General features: G+C 39.5%; 3 protein-coding genes across 3 annotated transcripts; all 3 read left to right on the forward strand.

Annotated features, from left to right (window-relative positions):
- The first annotated feature begins 124 nt into the window (after positions 1-124).
- LOC139478654 (TM2 domain-containing protein biscotti-like) lies at positions 125-8,784 on the forward strand. The gene is made up of 6 exons (XM_071261217.1): positions 125-323; positions 1,877-1,956; positions 3,424-3,520; positions 5,379-5,470; positions 6,733-6,806; positions 8,019-8,784. The coding sequence occupies exons 1-6, from the start codon at positions 208-210 to the stop codon at positions 8,133-8,135; spliced, it is 576 nt and encodes a 191-aa protein (XP_071117318.1). The 5' UTR covers positions 125-207; the 3' UTR covers positions 8,136-8,784.
- A 5,499-nt stretch (positions 8,785-14,283) lies between these two features.
- LOC139479346 (uncharacterized) lies at positions 14,284-15,972 on the forward strand. Its single transcript, XM_071262203.1, has one exon. The coding sequence runs from the start codon at positions 14,284-14,286 to the stop codon at positions 15,970-15,972; it is 1,689 nt and encodes a 562-aa protein (XP_071118304.1).
- A 5,251-nt stretch (positions 15,973-21,223) lies between these two features.
- Positions 21,224-22,918, forward strand: LOC139478482 (uncharacterized). The gene has a single exon (XM_071260967.1). It carries the CDS (start codon positions 21,224-21,226, stop codon positions 22,916-22,918), a length of 1,695 nt encoding a protein of 564 aa, XP_071117068.1.
- Positions 22,919-23,119: the final 201 nt, after the last annotated feature.

Consider the following 23,119-nt stretch of genomic DNA (forward strand, 5'->3'; position numbering starts at 1 on the left):
AACGATATTCTTAATTTGTTTTAGTTGCCTTATTATGCATGTTTTTGAAAACATTATCATTGCTAGAATTGTACTCTTGGACAGAACTATAGTTTTCCACGGTTTAACATCCGGCGGTGTTGTTTGGCCTCCCCATGTTTACCTTTCACAAATGACAGTTTCTTGTAATATTTTTCTGTAAAGTCAACAATACGAGCATATTTCCACATGTACCGGTACCAGGTTACTCTTTCCATCGCATTAGTGTTGTTATACTGTGTGACAGAAACATCGAGTGAAAATAGAAAGGGACAATCACCCTGTGATCAGCTACTGTTGGGACAGTATCCTTTTTTCGAGGTTGCGACTGGGCATTGGCGGTACTATTATATACCCAGAAGTAATTTCCTAATCAGTGTGTAAATATGATACAGAACAACACAGCAGTGTGCGGCGCATCTAAATCACGTGCATTCGGTGGAGCAAGGAATTATCATAGATCCGTGGTAGAGCAACATTGGGCCCCCAACATTGGGCCCCCAACATTGTTCATTGAGATCAGTGGAGCGTTAATCAATTACTAGTACATGTCTAAAGACTTGTATCAAACTGACATACAGTTTTCATATAAAGAACCTGTTAACTGATCAACTAAAGTACACAATAATGGTGAAACAAAGTTCAGAATCTCATGTTCTTGGTCATGAGGCAGTGCTTTGTCTACTGGACCCCCCGAGCTGCTTAACATATGCGTTTCAAACCATGGACCAAGGGCTTAAAAATTAATATGTGCTGTGTACATGGTGTAGTGCCTAGTCATTGCTGAATTAAGATTTGTGTGCATATGGTGTTATGAACTGTTATAAATTAATGTGACTCAATACTTGAGTTTTTCTTCTTTATTTTCTGTGTGGCCGTTATGGCATTTTTGTTGTGGCTGTGTGGACTTTTTTGTGTCCGTTTTGACAATGGGTTGTGGATGTTTTGACTTCCTGCTGTGGTCGCTTTGACTTTACCTTTTGAGGCCGTCCTGAACTGCTCCCGATTTACAAGCTAGCGTCTTCTTCTTGTAGGAAGTAACAGGCTCTTGGATAACTGTAAAATTATAGCTATGAAAATGCAACAGTCAAGTTTCCTGTCTTGGTCACTGTTACTTTTAGACTATGGTGTCAGAAAAAAACTCATCTTGTTTATCATCATGACCATGTTCATGTTTCCATAATATTAGACAAAATGCATTTCCAGCAAAATATTGGGTGAACCCATGGTAATTTTATTTTTTGACTAGAGGATATGAATAATGTCCACAACATGTAATAATGTGCAGTATTGCGCACACTGACAGAGATTGTAAAGTCATCTTCTGGTTGTAAATGATGGTGGTTGTCCCTTGTCAAGGCTCTCTTTTCGTCAATTTAATCATTTTTTGCTTTTGTGACAATTTGATAAGAGTGCCATTTTAGCTTTACCAATTACACACATAAGTAAAATTTATATGTGCCTGATGTTTGAGTCCTCACCGAGATAGCTCTTTGCAATTGGGCCCAGTCGAACTTTTGCCATATAACTGCCAGATGAGAATGATGTATTCCTCTATGTCCGTGCCCACACTACCTTCAACTCTCCAAGTAGTAGTACAAGCAGCATAGTGACACTGTCACAGTGAAAATGTTGAATGGATTAATTCATTGTTTTTTCTCTAGTGATCCGAGGTCACTTCCACAAAGCAGTCTTAGTAGTGTTATGCTGTAAAGCAGTGTTACAGTATGAAAGTTCAGTCATGTTGGCACAAAGATCGCCTTGTGGAACGGGGCCGGAATCGTTACGATGGGCAGTTGTTTGGTATTCAACAATATTCAAGCCCAATTTAGAGTATGATATAACTTAACATGTGAAGGTACCTATGTGATGACCCTGAGATTGACCCCGAAACCCAGCAGGCACAGGGATGTAACCCAGACAACAGGACAGTTCCAGGTAGGTTTTTCGTGTCAAGTACTATTTACCCTGAGATAGTATTTAAGTCATTTTAAGGCAACCTTTCCTAAATCCATATCCATATGTAATTATTGATCATTCTACCTGGGACACAACAGTAGTTTGTTGTAATGTAATAACCAAATACATTTACCATATTCAACATAATAAGCGCCCTGCTCTAATACGCACCCATGGCTAATAATTTGGCTAGTGAACAATCCCAATTAGCACCCCTTCCGATTGATCAATGTAACAAGACTTATTTATTCGTGTATAATACGCACTTGTGTGTTATATGCACCCTTAATTATTGGCAATAAAATTCTCAAAAAATATATCTGTCTTATATAAACGTTTCAGGCTGTCAGTATAATCTTTCAACTCTGTTTTTTTCTTCACCAAAATAATATTCTAATAAGAGCCCCCTGTTTCTAATTTTGAGAGCACCATGGGCACTTATTACATCAAATGCGGTATGTCAATTCAGTCAAATGAAGTTTCATTTAATATGTGTAACATGTTTACTTCATTGCTTGCCCAAAGGAAATAAACGCCAACTGAACACCTGGAAATTGGGTTTGGGTTTGGGGGTCTTTTTCTTGGAGGGGACAGTGTTGACCAGACACATAGATAGTTTTGGAATAGCAAATGTTTATATTTTCAAAAGGTTTTCATAAGGAGCTCATTTCGTATAGAATTCAGTCTGTTTGGCTTTATTAAAGTGTCTATATTTTTCTATTTGGTAATAATATTTAACCTCATTTTGGAAATGTGTAATGGTTGTTTGGTTATTTTTCATTTTGCATCTATAAATGTGAAATTTGGCCAATAAGAGTATCAGATCAAAAATATCATCGGTATGGAAATGTTTTGAAAAGCCAAAAAGAATTAGGTCTGAAGTAAGATTTATCTTGCCAGTATGTGGACACTTGGATTCAATCCATTGTGAAAATCTTTTCCAGAAGTTTTTGCTTACCCAACAGTCCCAAAACAGATGTTGAATAGATTCTGGCTCGGCATTACAGAAAGTACATAGACAGTTGTCAACAATATGCATCTTGAGTAATTAAGTATTAACAGGTAGAATTCTGTGGAGCAATCTAAGCTGAAACCATCTTAGTTTAGGGTCTGGAGTAGTTTTGTGTGCTCTGATAAATAAGCTAGGCCAGTTCATATCCATTAAAAGTTCCTCTTCCCACTTGTCAATAACTTTTAAGCTTTCATCGGTTTGACTTATTACATAGTAATATTTCTTTGAGCCTTTTTAACATGAAAAGAGATTGGCAATAGATATATTTGTATTGTTTGTTGTTTCCAGATGCAGGTATGACACATAGATCTTGATATCTACTTTCAAGAAATATCTTTACAAAATGATCAAGATTTCAGAATTTGTACTCTTAGCATGATTAGGCAGAAGTTTCTAAACCTGTGAATTGAATTCTCCATGATGGTCTATTTCAGTTACCTGTCGGCCCGCTGTAGACATCACTTGTATTCATAATGGCACTCCACGTAATAGCACCACAGGTTTCAAGAAGCATGTCCCATGCAACTGGACGTAAGTTATCTTTGGCTCCATCACAAATCCCTTCATCATTCCATCTACACATAATCATGGTGTCAAATGTGGCATATGTTCTCTCAAGATGGTCATAGCAATCTTAAAGATTTACAGTTACACATTGTTGTCAAAAAGCATAAACATGTTGTAGGTTACCAATGAAGACCCGAGTTAGAATCGATTTTCAGCAATCCTTACTTCTTTTAAGCAGTGACTAAAGGGATTGGATGGTCATTATGACTGGTTTGGTTGATGCATGTCATCGTGTCCCAACTGCGTGGATCGAGGCTCATGATGTCAATCACAGGATTGTCTGGTCGGGAGGCGATTATTTACAGACCGCCGTCATATAGCTGGAATATTGCTGAGTGTGGCTTTCAACAACGAACAAACAGATTGTAGGTACCTATGATATTCTTCAACATGTTCAAGGAATCCAGACATACAAGAATGACCAGTGGTATTTATAAAGGCACAGCTAAAGGCATTTCTCATTTGTCCACAATGTCATCACTTGATCACATTGTGGACATACCACTCAAAAGTAGTTAAAGAATATGTGATTGTTTTCATGTGCTAAAGTTAATCTGTCAAATCGCCATGACAGTTTAACTATAGTTATTTGAACAAATTGGGTGCACTTTAACTTCTTTTGACTAGTATATATCAATAAAATGCCTTCAGCACGCTGCTGAAACATTTTGCTGGATAAAATAATACAGTGAATTCAAGTTCCTGTACATGTATGGTATGAAAACTAATACCGTATTCAACGTAATAAGCGCCCCGCTCTAATAAGCGCCCACAGCGATATTTGCTGATATATTGGCTAGTGAACAATCCCAATTAGCACCCCTTCCAATTGATCAATGTACGCAAGACTTATTTATTCGCTTATAATACACACTCGTGTGTTATATGCACTCTTATGTGCATATAATTATGGGCAATTAAATTCTGGAAAAATATATCTGTCGTACATAAACATTCCAGGCTGTCACTATAAACCACGAAATTTATCTTTCAACTCTGTTTTTTTCCTCAACATAATATTCTAATAAGAGCCCCCTATTTCTAATTTTTAGAGCACCCTGGGCGCTTATTACGTCGAATACGGTAATAGTAATAATGTGTCGAAATTATGCAAATGAAGATTGCACCATTATCATGATTACAACTGTTTCTGTCACAATCACATGATCAATCATGTTCTAGTGGTAGAGCATCCGCCTGAAGAGAGGAAGGTCTTGGGTTCGATCGTTGTAGTAAAAGGCATTAAATGATGGTTCTTGTTGTTACCCTGCCTGGCGCTCTGCATTAAGGGGCTAAAACATGGACTAGTCTGCTTGGAGTCAATATACTGTTTCTGATTGGGGCATTTATGTTAAACTACAGCATGGTTTCTCAGTGAACTAGCGACCCTTGAAGATCCGGGGTAGAATAGGTCTTCAGCAGCCCATGCTTGATGTAAAAGGAGACTATGCCTGTCGTAAGACGTGACTAATGGGATCGGCTAGTCAGGCTTGCTGACTTGGTTGATTCATGTCATCCTATCCCAATTGCGTAGATTGATGCTCATGATGTCAATCACTGGATTTTCTGGTCCAGACTCGATTATTTACAGACCTCCGTCATGATGCTGGAATATTGCTGAGTGCGGTGTTGAAAAACAAGCAAACAAAACAAACAGTGGGTTAGCACTATAAAATCGGCATTAGTTTGGACTGGTACAAGCAGCCACACACAAACATGTGTATGCACGTCACTATGTGAATGCTGTAAGCTTGGATCTGACATTAAACTCCATTTCACCTCAATATTGATGAAATGCTCATGTCAAACTTGGTTGATTCAGAAATGGACACAAGTTTGAGACTGCCCTCCTGTTGTCCATATTCCTGGGGATGTTTGGTATTGACAGGTTCTACCTGGGCTACCCCGCTATAGGTAAGCATAATCAAAACTTAGGGTCCAGTTTAAGAAGTAACAATCTGGGCAGCCTTGGCTTGTCGATTTGCTCAGACTAAGAACAATTCTCGTTTGTAACATACATTGGTAGACATGTTTCAATGTTTCTGAAACAAAAAAGAAGGTGATTTTTTTATAAGCCATACAAAAAAAGATTCAGAAAAGATAAAGGTACCATACTTTGGGCATGTCTAGCATTGATTAATATGTGCATTTTTTTATATTGGGTTGTAATTGAGAGTTGACCTTAGCTAAATCAAATTTTACTGAATACCTTTCAAAATGTTAATGCAGCTTGATGTATGTAGAGTATGTATTTTAAAGCTATTATAGAAAAATTGAGACTGCATAGTCAATATCATTCAGACATAAGACATGATATAAAATTTGAAATAGTAACTCATTGGCTGATTTAAGCTCTATCACTTTAAGAGCCAGCTACCTGTGGTTAACAATGATTAAAATACTTGTTTCTCTTTTTTAATGAATGAGCCTCCTCAAAATGTATCAAAATAAACCAATTTCATTTATGATGCCTTATAGCCTTATACAATATATATTCCTGAGAACACTATATATGCAGCCTAATTTAAACTCCTACAAATCATGTTTACAAATTAAAAACGTTTAATGAACGTCAATTCACCAAAGTTCTTGAACAGATGAATGTGACCCTTTCCTCATCTGTGATGTACTTTTCAATTTCATATTATTACTTTCGTTTTCATAATAATTGGTTGGCACACATGGCCAAGTTGTCTAAGACTCTGCAATTTGCTGGGCAGAGTTGCTTCCCTTGGGCATGCCAGAAGCCTATGATTGCATTAAGCTGACACTCCATGATATATCTGGAAAATTATTAAAGGTGGTGTTAAACCCAACTCACTCACTCCCTTGATAATTGAGCAATAAACCCAGGACCACCCTTTTCACTTCCTGCATGCATTTTTGTCATGTTGACCTTGAAATTTTTCTACAATATAAAAATTTAATTTCTGGCATAACAGAGTAAAACTGAATTAACATTTTGCCCCCAAATCCTCAACCTGTTTGGGAAACACATACATATATATATGACTGACAATTGATTAAGAGAAAAGCACATTGGATGTGGTCCCTTCTGGTCTCTTACAATAGATATTTCAGCCAGTTATACCATGTGTATGTTGAGGACATGTTGACAGTACATTATTTCAAATAGGAATTTGAACACTGTGTTGATACTTGCTGATGCATTCCAGGCTTGGTGAAGTTTGCCACCCTGGGGTTTATGTTCCTGGGTCAGCTGATTGACATTCTGCTCATAGCAACACAGGTAAGTTCCCAGAATGAGGAGGCTGCTACACAGGAAAGAACAGTTTTCCTCGATGATCGGGCAGCATGTTGAGTGGACATTTAAATAATTTCCTCCTTTTTTTCAAACGCAAAACTATTTGTGTGTTTGTTGGGATTTTTTCGCAAACAGATTTCTGTCACATGCATTTAGCATGTTTAGAAACTGTATATATACACTGTACATATAACATTTGGAAAGGGATTAATTGTCCGGAAGCTGTACAGTTTATTAAACCTACTTTCATTAAGATGTGTATTTAATTTAAGAATTTTGTTTTTACCTGATGTTAATAAGTAGTTTTTAGCTCACCTAAACGGAATGTTTTAAGTGAGCCCTAAGTTATGTCTTGCTCCATCGTAAAGGTTTACATTTTTGACTTCATCTCTAAATATAAGTTAGTAGAATGCTTTTTGTCAGTAATTATTAGAAGAAACACATTGTACAGAGTAGGAACAAAGTAACTTTTGTTTACATTGATCATGTTAATAATTACATGTTTACTGTGTTAAATGCACTTCTACTATCTAGACTATCTAAAAAGATGGGTTTTTTTTGTGTATGCTAGTTTGTTGGTCATAGAGAGGTTAGCTTTTGTTGGGACAGGCATGAAATCAATTTGTGATATATTTTATTGCTAAGTAGGGATTTGGGGGTAGACTTATTGCTAAGCAGGGGCGTTGGGGTAGCCTTGTGATTAACACATTTGCTCATCATGCCAGGGACCCGGGTTCGATTCCAAATAGGGTACAATGTTTGAAACCCATTTCTGGTGTCATGATATAGCTTGAATATTGCTAAAAATGGCGTAAAACAATACTTACTCACTCACTCAGCCTCGGCAGTAATAAAAAACAAAAACTTAATTGAGAATTATTTCTTTTTCTGTTTGCCTAAAAAAAGTAAGTAATAGTCAGATCTTGACATTTAAGGAGCTTTCCAAATCTAGAACGCTTTCCCAACATTGTAACAACCTTAAAATAAGGCAAAAACAAATTATATTTTTATTTTTTGTTTTTAATTATTGTGTTTTATATTTTGCAAGAGGAGCTTGTGGACATTATTATATTCTAATATATAAGACAAAATACCTCTGAAACATTTTATTTAATATAAACTCATTTTTGTTATAAAAGTATGTTGCACATGCCCTGTGTATCAGGCTGTTTAGTGAACATGTCAACTTGTGTGCAGGTAGTGAAGCCCTCGGACGGGTCAGAGTATGTGATAGACTACTACGGCGCAGCAACCACGCGGGTGATGATGGACAATGAAACCCGGCTCCGTGTACAGATAGATGGAGGCACATGATGGAAGACCTTGAGATCACACAACTGATGAGGCCCCCAGTACCTCATGCTTGCAGTAGGGTGGTTGGAATGAAAAAATGTGAAAATCTGCTTAAATACTGTATTTCTAATGAAGAGCCGGGATTTTATCAATTTCAGTTGACGTCAGACCCAGCCAATATTTGAGTCATCTCTTATAGACTGGACTCTTATTCCTTTTGTAACTGGGATGAGAACGTCAGCTTTGTTCAGTATACTTTATGGTATTCAGTGTAATGAGGAGAAATCATTAGCTGCAGATGACCAGGCCAGGCCTTTGTAAGAACTCCAGTCTCATTCCAAAACCTTCCTCCGAGATTCAGCAGTTTATGGAGCTCGGCTCATAATAGATAGCAGGCGCTTGATAGAGATCAGTCTCTATTTAGAGGTCAGCTCTTTACAGAAATCAGGCTCTTCTTAGAGGTTGGCTCTTTACAGAGATCAGGCACTTCTTAGAGGTCGTCTCTCTATGGAGATCAGGTTCTTCTAAGAGGTCAGCTCTTTATAGAGATCAGGTTCTTCTTTGAGGTCGTCTCTTTATAGAAATCGGCTGTTTATTGAAATCCAGCTCTTCTTAGAGGGAATACTGTAAGAGTAGGCATAGTACTCGTGACCAGCTGGTATAACCACCTCTCAGTCATGGTACATCGCCCCCACAATTAGTAGTGGGTTTGCCTGGTACTGAGATAGCTACCTTCAAAGCCGAGTACTGGTTTACACTCTAATAATAATTAGTATGGATCTCCAAAATCTTTAAGCTTGATACTGATAGATAGCTAATAAAATCTCATTAAAATCAAATCTTTGTACTTGCTACTCGCTTCTAAGCATGCAACCACGAAATATTTGACACGGGGTATTCCGAACGACAGTTACAGGTTTTATGATTATATCCATACAATCTAGGCCATCCATAAGCCATTCCAGAGTGTTCTTCTCATCAGTTTTAATATACTTTTTTAATCGAGAATACGTCAAAATATGTTTCGAAGCGTAGTCGCCAGTTTGAAACTAGTGTCGTAAAGCTCGAGAAAGCTGCCTTCTGATTGGCTAATGTTAATTTCTTGTCAGTCATTTCATTGGTCAGTCAAAATTCGCGAAGGTCGTTCTGACGTGACCCGTAATGGGATGTCCTCAGATATTTGTTTAGCAGTAGCGAGAACTAAGATCTTATTTTAATGAGATTGATAGCTAAAAGGTCTTATAATGGTATTCAATGCCCAGAAATCTACTAGGTTTTCTAGTATGTCTACTTTACTTGCTAAAATTATCAAGTACACCCAGAAATCTAGAAAGAAGTCTGTATATCACCGAATTGGACTCAAGTACGTTAAGTTAGATCTATGTAAAAACACATAGAGGGTATGTCCGCACCAAGAACAGTAGAAATGAAGTTTTACAATCCTTTGATTAATCATTTTAACATTATTTTTATTGCTTTTTTGAATATCAGTCTGATTAGCACTGCTATGAATTGTAATGTTTGCTCTTCAGAAAACTTTGTAAATAAAAATACTTGGTGACCCAGTAAGTCAATGAACAAACTTATGGGTTAAAATGGTTATTTATGAAGAAAAACATATTTTCCTGTTTTTCATATTGAATGTGATTATAAGACTACATGTGCTTCATTTGTAGTTCTTAAAAAAAGTTGTTAAATTAAAACTTTAATAAAGCTAGCAGGTTGGTGGTGAAATAATATCTTTTACATTTGCAAAATATTTGGAAATTCCTCAGCTTTTTAAAAAAACGATCCATGAAACAAACGTTAAATTGCTTTCCCTTAGTACATGTTTGAAAAAAATACTGAAGGACCGTGAAACCATGCTAGTCTGATGACCTTACCTTCAAGATGTTTTAGCCAACATGTAAACAAAGGGACATTGATCTGGAGACCTGATACATTCATCTGGCCATGCATCGCCTGGAAACTGACTCTGAGAAGGATGCCATCCACAGTCACTCATTCAGACCCTGAAACAAAAATAGCCACAATCTCTTAAGCAAGTCTACATTACTTTGAGAATAAGTGAAGATTTTGTTCGTTTCTGAAAATTATTAGATTCTCTGTGCTTCTTTTTAATTTATATCTCAAGATGATTTAGCTACAAAAATCTTAAAATACAGTCCAACCTCGTTGTGTCAACTCACGGGGACCTAGAAAAATAGGTTGAATTATCAGTGGTTGGAGACACCAGGAATTTTACTACTAAGTTGTATACATTGGTCTCCCAAATGACTTTGATACAACATATAATTGGACACATCCAAGTTCAACACGACGAGCTTCAACTTTAGCTACAATTCAGAGAGTAAATGGTAGTCTTTTCCATACTTTGTAATAGTTTTATTGTATTTGTTTTCCAATTAAATTTATGTCTTAATTAACAAATCATATACTACTCAAAAGAAGTTAAAGAACACCCGATTTAGCCAGGTTTTGATTAATTATAGTTTTATGAAAGAAAATCAATAAAATCCTTCTCTTTATGTAAATACTCATTGTCCATGTACGTTTGATCATTCTGTTCATCATCCTACACTACATATCCATCTTCATCTTCATCTTGTGACAAATTGTAAATAAAGTGTTTGTACTGTACCTCTCAAGTCTTGAGTTTTTCATTCATGAGAAAAATGTACAGGTCACATGACCAGACGAAAAGTTATTTGTGAACTTACAGTAAATAGGCTTTGTTTGTTTGTTTTGTTTGTTTAACACCCACACTCAGGAATATTCCAGCTATATGACATTGGTCTGTAAATAATCAAGTCTGGACCAGACAATCCAGAGATTGATATCATGAGCATTGATCTACGCAACTGGGATACGATGACAGAAATCAACCAAGTCAGCGAGTCTGATCACCTGATCCCCTCAGTCACCTCTTAGGGCAAGCATAGGTTGCTGAAGACCTATTCTAACCTGGATCTTCACAGGTCACAATAAATATAACAACTATTGATGAAATAGGTATAAAACAGTTCACGACTGTTAGACAATTGAACTTTGCTTTATTAAGGGGTCAAAGGTCAAAGAACAATGACCATATGCAGATTACAAAATCCAAGAGTTCACAATTACCATGAAGACCAACATTTACCTGGAACTTGTTGATGGTAGAGTTAGGTAGTACTTCAGATATTAATATTGGAAATTGATTTGAAAATCAGTTGAAGGAGTTATTTGTGTTTGTTGTTTATTGCTGCACCCCTCATTATTCCAGCTATATGCCAGTGGTCTGTAAGAAATTGAGATCAAATAATCCAGTGATTGACATCTTAAGCGTCTATCTACACAATTGGCATATGATGACATGCATCAACCAAGTCAGCGAGCTTGACCACCCGATCCCTTAAGTCTCCTCTCACGACAAGCATGGGATGCTGAAGATAAATTCTAAATCAGGATCTTCGCTGGTCAATGGATTCATGATTTATCATGGGCTGGAAGATATAACAATCTTGTCTGGAAATGTGTTCATTGTTATAATTCATGTAAATAATTGCACCTAGTTTCTGGAGGACAACTTCTGAATGATACCAACGGACTTGCTCCAGATTCACTTCACATGCAGAGGGCAAGGGTCCTCTAAGTTGCATCCTTGGGCTCGCCAGAAACTTAAGGATCGTGGGTTTGAACCCGGTTTGCCCTGATTATGTAAATAGGTTTGTCAGATCCATATCCGTCCTGGCTTGAGAGTTACACCAAATTGGTAAACGTCTCAAGACATGCATCACTTCTGGCTTACCTCCAACACCAAGCTGACACGCCGTGATATAACTGGAATACTGCTCGAAGCGGCCTTAAACCCAACTCACTTACTCACCCACTCATTCTAACCGACGAGTTCGGTTTATGGCGGTTTTGATCAGTATTCCAGTTATATCACAGTGTATCAGCTTGGTGTTGGAGCAAAGCAAGAAGTGATGCATGTCTTTGTTTACCAGTTTTGTGAAACCCATGTGCACAGGTAACCTAACCTAGCTAGGGAAGGGCGAATCCGACATTCGAACCACGGTCATAGGTGTCTGACACACCAAAGGAACGTAATTCGGGGACGTGATTGCAGCGGTGGCGAAAGGATATCAGATGGGTTGTATATAAACAAATCAAATTAGGCAGTCGGGAAAATCTATCACTAAAAGACCTTCAAAGACCGGAGGATGATACGAACAGCCTGCACACTTCTGAAGGGCGTTCCTGTCAAAGGGAATACACATTGCCAACTTTCCAAAGCCGCAGAAAGTTAATCTTTCAAAGTTAAACTGAAAGAGCTGTTGTGTGAAGCTTATCTCCAGTAGACAGGTTGTAATGCATCAACGATAGCACTGTCTCTGGTTTATTCTATTGAACAAGTTCTGTGTCAAAAGTATGGATCGTGTCTTCATGAAAGTAAATCCATCGTATCTTGCGTACATTCTTATTTCTTTATGACATACTCGTTCTTGAATATACCATAGCTTCTTTGTGCAATAACTAACCGAATTGTCAGTTCAACACCACTTGGCAATGACGGAACTACTTATTTCCTTATCATTTCTTTTACTGGAGAATTTCATTAAAACCGTGTCGCCAGCGGGATTCGAACCCGCGAAATCCACAATGAATGCTAACGAAAGTAGTCTTCTGTCACGGCCACATGAAAGAAATTGTATAAAATTTCCAACTATATGTATACTTACATCAGGACTAACAGACTATCTGTTTATGAACGGTAAGATATGTGTCATGCATCACGTATTATGTTATTATATGCTTTGTAGGTACGCGTGATTTGGTAGCTTTTTGTTCAAAGAAACGAATAGATAGAAAAGAAATTACTCTTTTTAGGTAATTGATAAATGTGCTCAAGTTGGTCCTATGTGAAATGTATACTAGCCCCGAGACATGCATTTCATAACCAGAGTATGTGTGCGTGCGTGCGTGTGTGTGTGTGTGTGTGTGTCTGTCTGTCTGTCTGTGTGTTTGTACGTGCATGCGTGCGTGCGAGCGCGTGTGTGTACGTGCGTGCGTGTGAGAAAGCTGGGTTCTACTCTGCTTTCATCAATATTCCAGGGTGTGTCTTTCTGGTACGTAAAGAAGAATCCCTGTTTCTCCTTTATTGAACACCCGATATCGTTGCTCAATGCAGAGTAGGATGCAATTTCTATTAAAATATAATATTAAAAAGTGTAAATAAAAAATAAAGGAAATTAGCTCATGCGTGTTAGATTTAACAACCTCAACATTCCAATTTCTACAGTGCATTCATCGATCCTGAGATACGTTCTGTTCACGCATCAATTTGCCTTTCCCTCATTTTCAGTCAACATGTAAATGGGTCTTGTTAAACAAAGTCTTATGTTAGCTTTAACGCCGCTTTGAACACTATTTTAGTTATATCACAGTGTGCCAGTTTGAGGTTGAAGGAAAGCCAAAATAATGCAGCTCTTAGACGTGTAAGAGCATGGGAATAGTGATTACAAACCTAGAACCATTATCAGGACTATCTGGGTTTCGAACCTATGGTCATAAGCTTCTGGCACGCCTAAGGGACGAAACCCAACACAACTGCGGCGCCTTAGACGTGCCCCCTCAACAAAGTAATCCAAGCGCTTCTATTACTCCAAGTTACCAGTTACAAGTGAGGATGTGTTGCTATCAGTACGGCTGCACTCCAGTCTGGTGATAATGAAGTCTTGCACCAGTCTACACAATGCGGACAGATCACGCAATTTTTATTCGTTTTTATTGACATTGAACGTGTATGATCTTGGGATCTCGAGCGGCACTGATAATAACAGCCCTTGACGTCCCAAAATGTAGGGCATCTTAAGAGTCGATAAGCAATGGCTACAATATCTAACTTCCTTTTCGCAAGGGGCCTGTTGACAAGGTTATTAACGATGATTCGGAATCTAAATATAAAATACATGGCCAGTTTGGTTATCAATTTTCGGTAAACATGAGATTAAGAGATCAATATACTACCTTCCTATCATATCCTTGTTGTCCCAAATCTCTGCTGAATGGCTGTTTTCGTTTTGACTGACATTTCTAAATCATGACGTAATGTAATGTACCTGGATTGGCCACAAAGGGAAAGGTGTATACAGTGGGACAGTAACATGTTACAGAAACTGCTAGCATGGCTTCCAATTGTTTACAAGCAAAAAATGTTTCATGTGCGGACGAAGAAGAGGAATTTGTCAAAAACATTCCTGTTGTAATAATGTTTTCGTTGTTTCTTGTTGTGGGTGTATTCGGAAATATATTCATTCTGTGCATATATGGACTTAAATTCAAGGAGTCTACGACAAGGGTGTTCATTTTGTCTTTGGCTGTTTTCGATCTGATATCATGTGTGTCGCTTCCCTACAAGATCACACTTCTGCGATATGGCAGTCTCTTTAGTAATCCAAATCTGGCCAGATTGGAGATAGTTAGGATTTACTTTCTGCAAGTCTCGGTGTCTATTCTTCCCTTGATGTCTTTTGACAGATACAGACGGATATGTCAGCCCCTCAAGGTGCAGATTTCACCTAAAGTGGCCAAGATATTAGTTACCTGTGTTATCGTGATCATGACAATATGTACCATTGTGCGCATGGTTGTCACAAGCTATACCAATAATCAGTGCTACAGGGCCGAGGCATTCGTATCAGCTGAGTTCGTGAACAAGACTGTCCAGGTATGGTTACAAGAACTGAATTTCATTTGTGTCATCCTCCCGTTTATCCTCCCTCTTCCAATTCTTATTGTTGTCTACACCCTGATCGGTGTCAAGGTCAGAAGACTCGGCAAGACCAATGGCAGCGGAATCGAGCCTAAACAACATACGCCGCTCAATATATCAACCCCAAGATGTTTTGCGTCTCCCAAATCAGATGAAGACAACACTGCTGAAAATGACGTCATTGGAGCGGCACATGGTTATTTAAAGACGTCATCTTTACGGCATTCGACTTCATCTGTCAAAAGGGAGCTTTGGACAACAGGATCTGATAGCAAAGTTCGACCAGGACATCATCCCTCTCCATCTTCCTTGCGTCTTACGAAAACGTCTGATGAGCGCACAGTGAGAGCATCTATTAAACCTGGAACAAACAGCCCGGGACAAACACGAACTGGATGTCACCGGTTCGAAATGGACGTCCAGCAAAGGAACTCAAGATTACAGCATATACAAAAACCCAAAATAAGACTTTCACGCATACGAACTTCGATAACGTCGAAAGCAAAGAAATTCAGCCGAGCTACTGGATCCCAGTCAGGTGTAGAAGAATGTCAGTCTTCTCCTGGGAGACATTCAGATCAGCCGCCACTCGATAACACACCGTCCCAATATTCAATAACTCCCAGGACTATATCCTCTTATGCGTCAAAGGGAGACATCGTCACCAGAGGAACGACCAGTGGTAACACTGACCATCGAGAAGACCTACAGGAATCAAGAACTCCCTCCCTGGAAAATGAAAGCCAACAGGAAAAAGCAGTGAACGATCTTACCCTTCGTAAACACAAGTCGGCTGAGACAAGGCTTCCCTGGAAACGAATGACATTGATATTTTTCTTGATCACTGTTGTCTACATTGTCTCGTGTCTGCCGTTCTTCACCATCTACGTAATATTCCGAGTGGCGCCATGTTATGGCTATGAACTCTTGTCCCAGGGAGGATACATCGTGCTGTACAACTTTGTATACATCATCACTGTCTCGAACTGTTTCCTGTATGGTTTCTTTGACCCAAGATTCAAAAGACAATTGAGGTCTGTAACGTCTTCAATACTTAACAGGCTGTTTAGAAAATGTAGATTGAAGGAAACCAGTCTGTAAAAGCTTTCCTTTATCAAACGAAGTGCATGTACCTAAATTGTAAGCCAGGAGCACAGTTAAGGATTTTAAGGGCTGAGGATGGTCCCAAAGTGAACAAATATACATGTGTCAAATACTCGTGGATTGTAGCCATGGAGATGACAGATACTCTCACTGACGCATTGTCCTGATGAAAGATTGTTTTAAATTTAAGCTGTTGGATCCATTAACATTACAAAATAACATGTAAAGTGAAATACATAGATTCAAATAAGTCAATATATTGATACTGTAATGGCGAAGTCATCTTAAACAGAGTTTGTGTATCATGCATCTGAATTGCTAATAGAACATGTATTATGTCAACTAAGTAAAACATACTGGTAAGAAGAAATTCCTCCTGTTTATATCTTGCCGTAACTCTTTATCTTCCATGTTCAGTATCATATAAAAACCTAAAGTATAGTGCCAGAAATCTGAGATACGTCTTATACTCTTTTTTAGTATATATAGTACCCTTTATGTGAAGTGCATCCGCTATTTGCTCCGTCTGATTTCAATGCCACGTGACAGGTATCCATTTCACTGCTTTGATATGCTCAAGCTAACCTGCGACAGAACATACCAAAACTGGATTAAACATATCAGAAATCTGCTTTTTCTGTGAGGGTTTGGCGAGGTATGGATTGCTCAAGATGTCGGTAACATGTCACCGTTTGTTGATATCTTCAAACAAAGACTGATTGATTGTTGTAAACAAGACTTAAGCTTTAAAATAGCTCATCGTTAACATTCTATTCTACTTTGGAAAGTGATTTGAAAAGAGAAAACGTTTTAAATGGCCTAAAAGTAATACATTATAAGAAGGCACTGCTTAAATTCCGAAGGGGGTATTATGCAGGAGCCATTCAGAAATCTTGGAAAGTGAGTAAGTGAGTTGGGATTAACGTCGCTTTTAACAGTATTCCAGTTATATCACGGTGTGTCAGCTCAATGTGGGAGGAAAGTCCGAAGTGATGCAGGTGTTAGACGTTTACCACTTCGGCGAAACCCACGAGCACGGGTATGGTGATGACAAACCTAGAAACATAATCGGGGCGAACCGGAATTCGAACCCACAATCATAGGTTTCTAGCGTGCCCAAGGGACGCCTTAGGACGACTAGGCCACCTGTGCCCCCCTTGGCTAGGTTTAAGTACTACATATAATAAGGATATTCGTTGTATTAAATGCTCTGTTTTATAAGATGAAAAACATGTACGCTTTCACGGTCCCCAGTATGATATTAGCTCTTCGTATTTTTCCTCTAATATTATTGACTGTCTTGATAGAATATAATAAGAAAACAATAATTATGCTTACTTAATTTATGTATGACGTGTTCAAGATTCATTGAAATATTGAACATTAAGTAAAAAACATCGCACGTGTGTACATTATATTATTGAAGTAAATGCATATGTTGTATGGGTCTGTTGGCCCAAAGAACAATAAAAGGTAGTCATTGTCATTGTCATTTATTGTTGAAATGATTAGATACCGTAAGCGCGGTGTAATGACATCACGTGTCATTTCCATATGTTACCGTTGTACTGACCGTAATGTATAGTAAATCTCACTGCCTATCATTTTATTTGACCTGATATAAATAAGGAGGTATTCCATTTATTCTAATATTTAATCTTTATTATTCACATTAAAGACACGTTTAAGACACGTTTCGATATGTTATTATCTGACGTCATCGGTTTGTGTGGTTGACATGCACATGTATGATCCCCCACTATGACGTCATAGTCCACATTTACTTTGCTCCTTCTATTGAAGAAATAAACGACAAGGTGAGGTGAGGTGAAATGGGGTTTAACGTCGCGTCCAAGATTATTGCACTTATATAGCGATGTGCATGCACGTTTATGTGTGTGTGTGGCTGCTTGTACCAGTCCGGGCTGATGCCGATTTATAGTGCTAGCTCACTGAGATACCATGCCGCAGTTTAACATGAATATCCCACTCAGACACAGTATACTGACTCCGAGCCGACCAGTCCTTGTCTTAGCCCCTAAATGCCGAGCGCCAGACAGGGTAACAACAAGTACCATCTTTTAACGTCTTTTGGTATGACGCGGTCGGGGATCGAACCCCGGACCTTCCGCTCTCCGGACGGACGCTCTACCATTAGACCACGGAGGCGGTCTTAAACGACAAGGGATGTAGTTTAACGTGCAATAAAACGCTGCAGTATCAATGGTTTATTCTCCCTGCAGTGTTTTATTGAACGATAAACAACGACCACAAGTCATTTATGTCTTACATGAGATATAATTTGCAGCCTCTTTAACCGTATTTCCCCGTAAAAAGACACTTTAGGTCAGCAATAGCACGGTCGTCAGTTTGATGTGGGAGGAAGGCCAACAGCGACACAGGTTGTAGACGTTTACCGCTTTGATGACAACGAGCACGGTCATGTTGCTGACAAATCAAGGACCATTACTGGTGAGTTACACGGCTAATGCAATTAAATCTGCGGAGCAATCTGGGCCGCCTTCAGCGACAGGATGAAACCGGGGTATTTGTGTTCCTGTTATAGAATCACATTGTCTGGATAACCTTATCGGATATTGTGAAGTATCAACACGTTCATAATAAAATCATTACTTGAATATGTTTATTTCTACAAGCTCATGACACAAAATGCACATAAATTACAAACATAAACATAAAATGTCCACGAAGGAATTTATTATAAGCACGACGTCGCATGCCTGACAAGTAGGTTTCTGGAACTGGTCACAAAACCGGTCAAACCCCGGTTATTGATATTCTTTGATTATTCTAATCGTATTCCCTGATTAAACATAATCCCTGGTGATACATATTCCCTAATTGATCTTATTCCCTGGTTGTATATATTCCCTGATTGTACATTTATATATTTCCTGATTATACATTTTCCCTAATTATGATATTCCCTGATTTTTAATATTCGCTGTCCATGTATATTCTCTGATTATTCATATTCCCTGTTCATTTATATTCCCTGATTATACATATTCCCTGATCATAAGGGGGCGGTCGTGTAGCCTAGTGGTTAAAGCGTTCGCTCGTCACGCCGAAGACCCGGGTTCGATTCCCGACATGGGTACAATGTGTGAAGCCCATTTCTGGTGTCCCCCGCCGTGATATTGCTAGAATATTGCTAAAAGCGGCGTAAAACCATACTCACTCACTCACTCCCTGATCATACATATTACCTGGATATTTTTATTCCCTGATTGTACATATTCCCTGCAGTAAAATTAACCAATCGATTTCTCGACAAGACTCACCATGCAGCACGCCATAGCATAACCAACAGCATACGCATACGACGATACATAATCTTCCGGGCCACAACCAGTAACCACCCAATACACATTGTAGGTCCTTGAGCATGGCAGAATATTGTTTGACATGAACATTAAAACCTTTCCAGACACACCACTGCGGTTAAATACGCGAACCTGGACAAAGCAAACCAGTGAGTGGATGTATGGCGTGGTCCTCTCCATCGGTATACGATGACAGGCAATCAGCCACGTCACAGAGCCTCACCACCCGATCCACATAACATACAACTCGACGAAAATGAGGTGCGGAAGATCTTTTCTGCCAAAACGCCCACTCGGCTCTCGCAAGGAAACAGGAAATTGAGGACCGCCTGTGTGGTCTTTTGGATGCAGCGTCTGGAGGTATGTGGTTCGATCACCAGCCGCGTCATACCGGAAGACGTTAAAACTGTACTTATTGTTACGCTGTCTGGCGCTCGGCAATAAGATGATACTAAATGGATGGGTCGGCTCGGAGTCAGGGTATTGTCCGTGTGGGTATCTATGTTAAACTGCTAGCACGGGACTGGTTCCATAAAACCTTTATTAGTCCTGACCAGTACAAGCAATCTCAAACGCACACACGCACACACGCACACACGCACTCACGCACTCACGCACACAAGCACGCATGCACATGCACACGCACACGCACACACACATACACACAAACACAAACAAACGGGAGCGAGCGCACATGCACACCAAAGGCAAGCACTATAAAACCGGTATAAGCAGCAACTCCCACGTGCATACACGTCGCTATATGTCTGCAATAATCTTAAGGTTGAACGTGACGTTAAGCCCCCTGTCACCTCACCTCAGGACAATAGGGCCTTAGCTAAGCTCCGGCAGAATCCAAACTCGAACTAGCCTCGTGAATGGTCACGTGACACAACACAACCTGGCGACAGTTGCGAACCCTCAGAACGCCTCTATTCAAATTAACCTGTATACCTACTCTCTTTTAAGCAAAGATTAACCTGTGTTCACAAAACGCCACCGTGTTAACTAAAGTATAATATGAGTCGGCATTTGGCATGAACCAGATTACATAATTACAGGGGGCGGGGGTGGCCCAGTCGTCTAACGCGAACAAAATCAATGTGAAAAGATGCGTCCCCATGATCGTGGGTTCGAATCCCGGTTCACCTTTATTATGTTTCTAGGTTTGTCAGCACCACACCGTCTGAGACCTGCATCACGCTAGGCCTTCCACCCACATTAAGCTGATACGCTGTGGTATAACTGGAATACTGTTGAAAGCTGTGATGAACCCAACTCACTCATTTCACGGGTTACAGCGAAAATCAGGCACCACCGCCTCTCCACTGCTGCCTGAGCGTGTAGCGGTATTGGCCGAGTGGACCCGAGTGGCAAAACACAATCACAATCAAATGGGGCAACACATTCACCCAGCCTCATGACGTCGTTACGACTCGTACAATTTACGATTGTCAGGACAACACCAACAAGAGCAAACCTCGACGTCTATAACAATAATAGTAAAAGCTAGGAGCTGATAAGCAATGTTTGCAATCCCCACCTTGCCTCTCAATACCGGCAATACCGTCATGATGTATCGGTTGCTCTGAATCGGACATTTTCAAAACAACCTGAACATATTTATCCTGCCCTACTCTACTTATCAGTGTCAATACGAAATACCTGGATTTTGTTTGGAATCACTTACGATACAGAAGAGCATTCTCTCACATCCTCATATTGCCAGTTCCCTTCTGTTATTGGCTGCTTTCATTATGATTGACGGCCAATGGAGCCAATGGAGCGTGTGAAGTTCAACTGAGAAGCATATGTCTTTCAGTCAGGTGTTGATGGTATGATGTAGCATTACGAAGGACAAATATTATTAACAAACGGACACATGTTCATTTATTACCGGCATGGCTTCAAATTGTTTACAAGCAAAAAATGTTTCATGTGCGGACGAAGAAGGGGAGTTTGTCAAAAACATTCCAGTTGTAATAATGTTTTCATTGTTTGCTGCTGTGGGTGTTTTCGGGAATATTCTCATTCTGTACATATATGGACTTAAATTCAAGGAGTCTACGACAAGGGTGTTCATTTTGTCTCTGGCTGTTTTCGATCTGATATCATGTGTGTCACTTCCCTACAAGATCACACTTCTACGATATGGCAGTCTCTTTAGTAATCCAAATCTGGCCAGATTGGATATAGTTCGGATTTACTTTCTGCAAGTCTCGGTGTCTATTCTTCCCTTGATGTCTTTTGACAGATACAGACGGATATGTGAGCCATTCAAGCTACAGATGTCACCAAAAATGGCCAAGATATTAGTTACCTGTGTTATCGTGATCATGACAATATTTACCATTGTGCGCATGGTTGTCACAAGCTATACCAGTAATCAGTGCTACAGGGCCGAGGCATTCGTATCAGCTGAGTTCGTGAACAAGACTGTCCAAGTATGGTTACAGGAACTGAATTTCATTTGTGTCATCCTCCCGTTTATCCTCCCTCTTCCAATTCTTATTGCTGTCTACATCCTGATTGGTGTCAAGGTCAGAAGACTCAGCAAGAATTCTAAGAGAGGGGTCGAAGGCCTACAGGACACGACCCTTACAAGATTTACGCACAACTCAACCACCGACAAGCAAGTTGTTGCAAAAGACGATGTTGATGGCGGACCGACGTCCGCACTGCACCCTTCAGGATTGTATCGGTCTTCGGATGAGGGCTTGGATAAGGGCCTACAGTCGGATATGGGTAGGCAGTCAGAGACTCGTGATCATGTCGGTCATTCAGACACTTCTCCTGACAAACAAGGCACTTCTCATCATCGAACAATCGGGAATGCGTATTCAACGCAAGTAGCTATTGAGTCAGGAAGTTCAGGGCAGACTCGTCCGAGATGTGAACAGCTTGAATCATCAAAGGTTGAAGTGGATACCATGCAAAGAAACAAACGATTTAACAAAGTATACCCACACAATGTGAGAATTCCACGTGTGTGGGGAAAGAAAGCACCAAAAGTAAATACATCAACCCAAGGTGCAGAATCGAAATCAGGCGAAGAACTGGCCTCTTCTAGTAAGAGGCTTCCAAATCAGCCGATGTCAGCCACGACAGTCAAACGTCAGACAAACGTGGAATTACATGTAGAAAACTCCATGTCCTCATTTTCGCCGGAGCAAGACATGTTCTACAAAGGAACACCACTTGACAAACCTGACGATGGAGAAGATCAGCATGAATCGAAATACACATGTAGCCCCGCAGAAAATCCCCACCAGCAAGAGGGGGTATTGAAGGATCTGACCCCGTGTAAACACAGTGAAGCTGATAAGAGGCTTCCCTGGAAACGAATGACCCTGATATTTTTCTTGATCACTGTTGTCTACATTGTCTCGTGTCTGCCGTTCTTCACCATCTACATAATATTCCGAGTGGCGCCATGTTATGGCTATGGACTCTTGTCCCAGGGAGGATACATCGTGCTGTACAACTTTGTATACATCACCATTGTCTCGAACTGTTTCCTGTATGGTTTCTTTGACCCAAGATTCAAAAAACAATTAAGGTGTGTAAAGACTTCCATACTTCACAGACTATGTTGAAAATGAATACCGTATTCGGCTCTAATAAGCGCCCATGGCGATATTTGCTAATATATTGGCTAGTGAACAATCCCAATTAGCACCCCTTCCGATTGATCAATGTACACAAGACATGTTTACTCTTGTATAATACGCATGTTATATGCACGCTTAATTATGGGACATTAAATTCTGGAAACATATATCTGTCGTATATAAACA

Source organism: Haliotis cracherodii, unplaced genomic scaffold (assembly GCF_022045235.1).
Source record: "Haliotis cracherodii isolate W230 unplaced genomic scaffold, xgHalCrac1.p SCAF_4, whole genome shotgun sequence".
Taxonomy (NCBI): Eukaryota; Metazoa; Mollusca; class Gastropoda; order Lepetellida; family Haliotidae; genus Haliotis; species Haliotis cracherodii.

Bases quoted from the DNA above. Each gene is read 5' to 3' on its own strand.
- LOC139478654 (XM_071261217.1), top strand. From the start codon at position 208: ATGTACCGGTACCAGGTTACTCTTTCCATCGCATTAGTGTTGTTATAC. The intron at 3,521-5,378 runs GTAAGTTATCTT...TGGTTGATTCAG, and splicing joins CATGTCCCATGCAACTGGAC to AAATGGACACAAGTTTGAGA. The intron at 5,471-6,732 runs GTAAGCATAATC...GATGCATTCCAG, and splicing joins CCTGGGCTACCCCGCTATAG to GCTTGGTGAAGTTTGCCACC.
- LOC139479346 (XM_071262203.1), top strand. From the start codon at position 14,284: ATGGCTTCCAATTGTTTACAAGCAAAAAATGTTTCATGTGCGGACGAA.
- LOC139478482 (XM_071260967.1), top strand. From the start codon at position 21,224: ATGGCTTCAAATTGTTTACAAGCAAAAAATGTTTCATGTGCGGACGAA.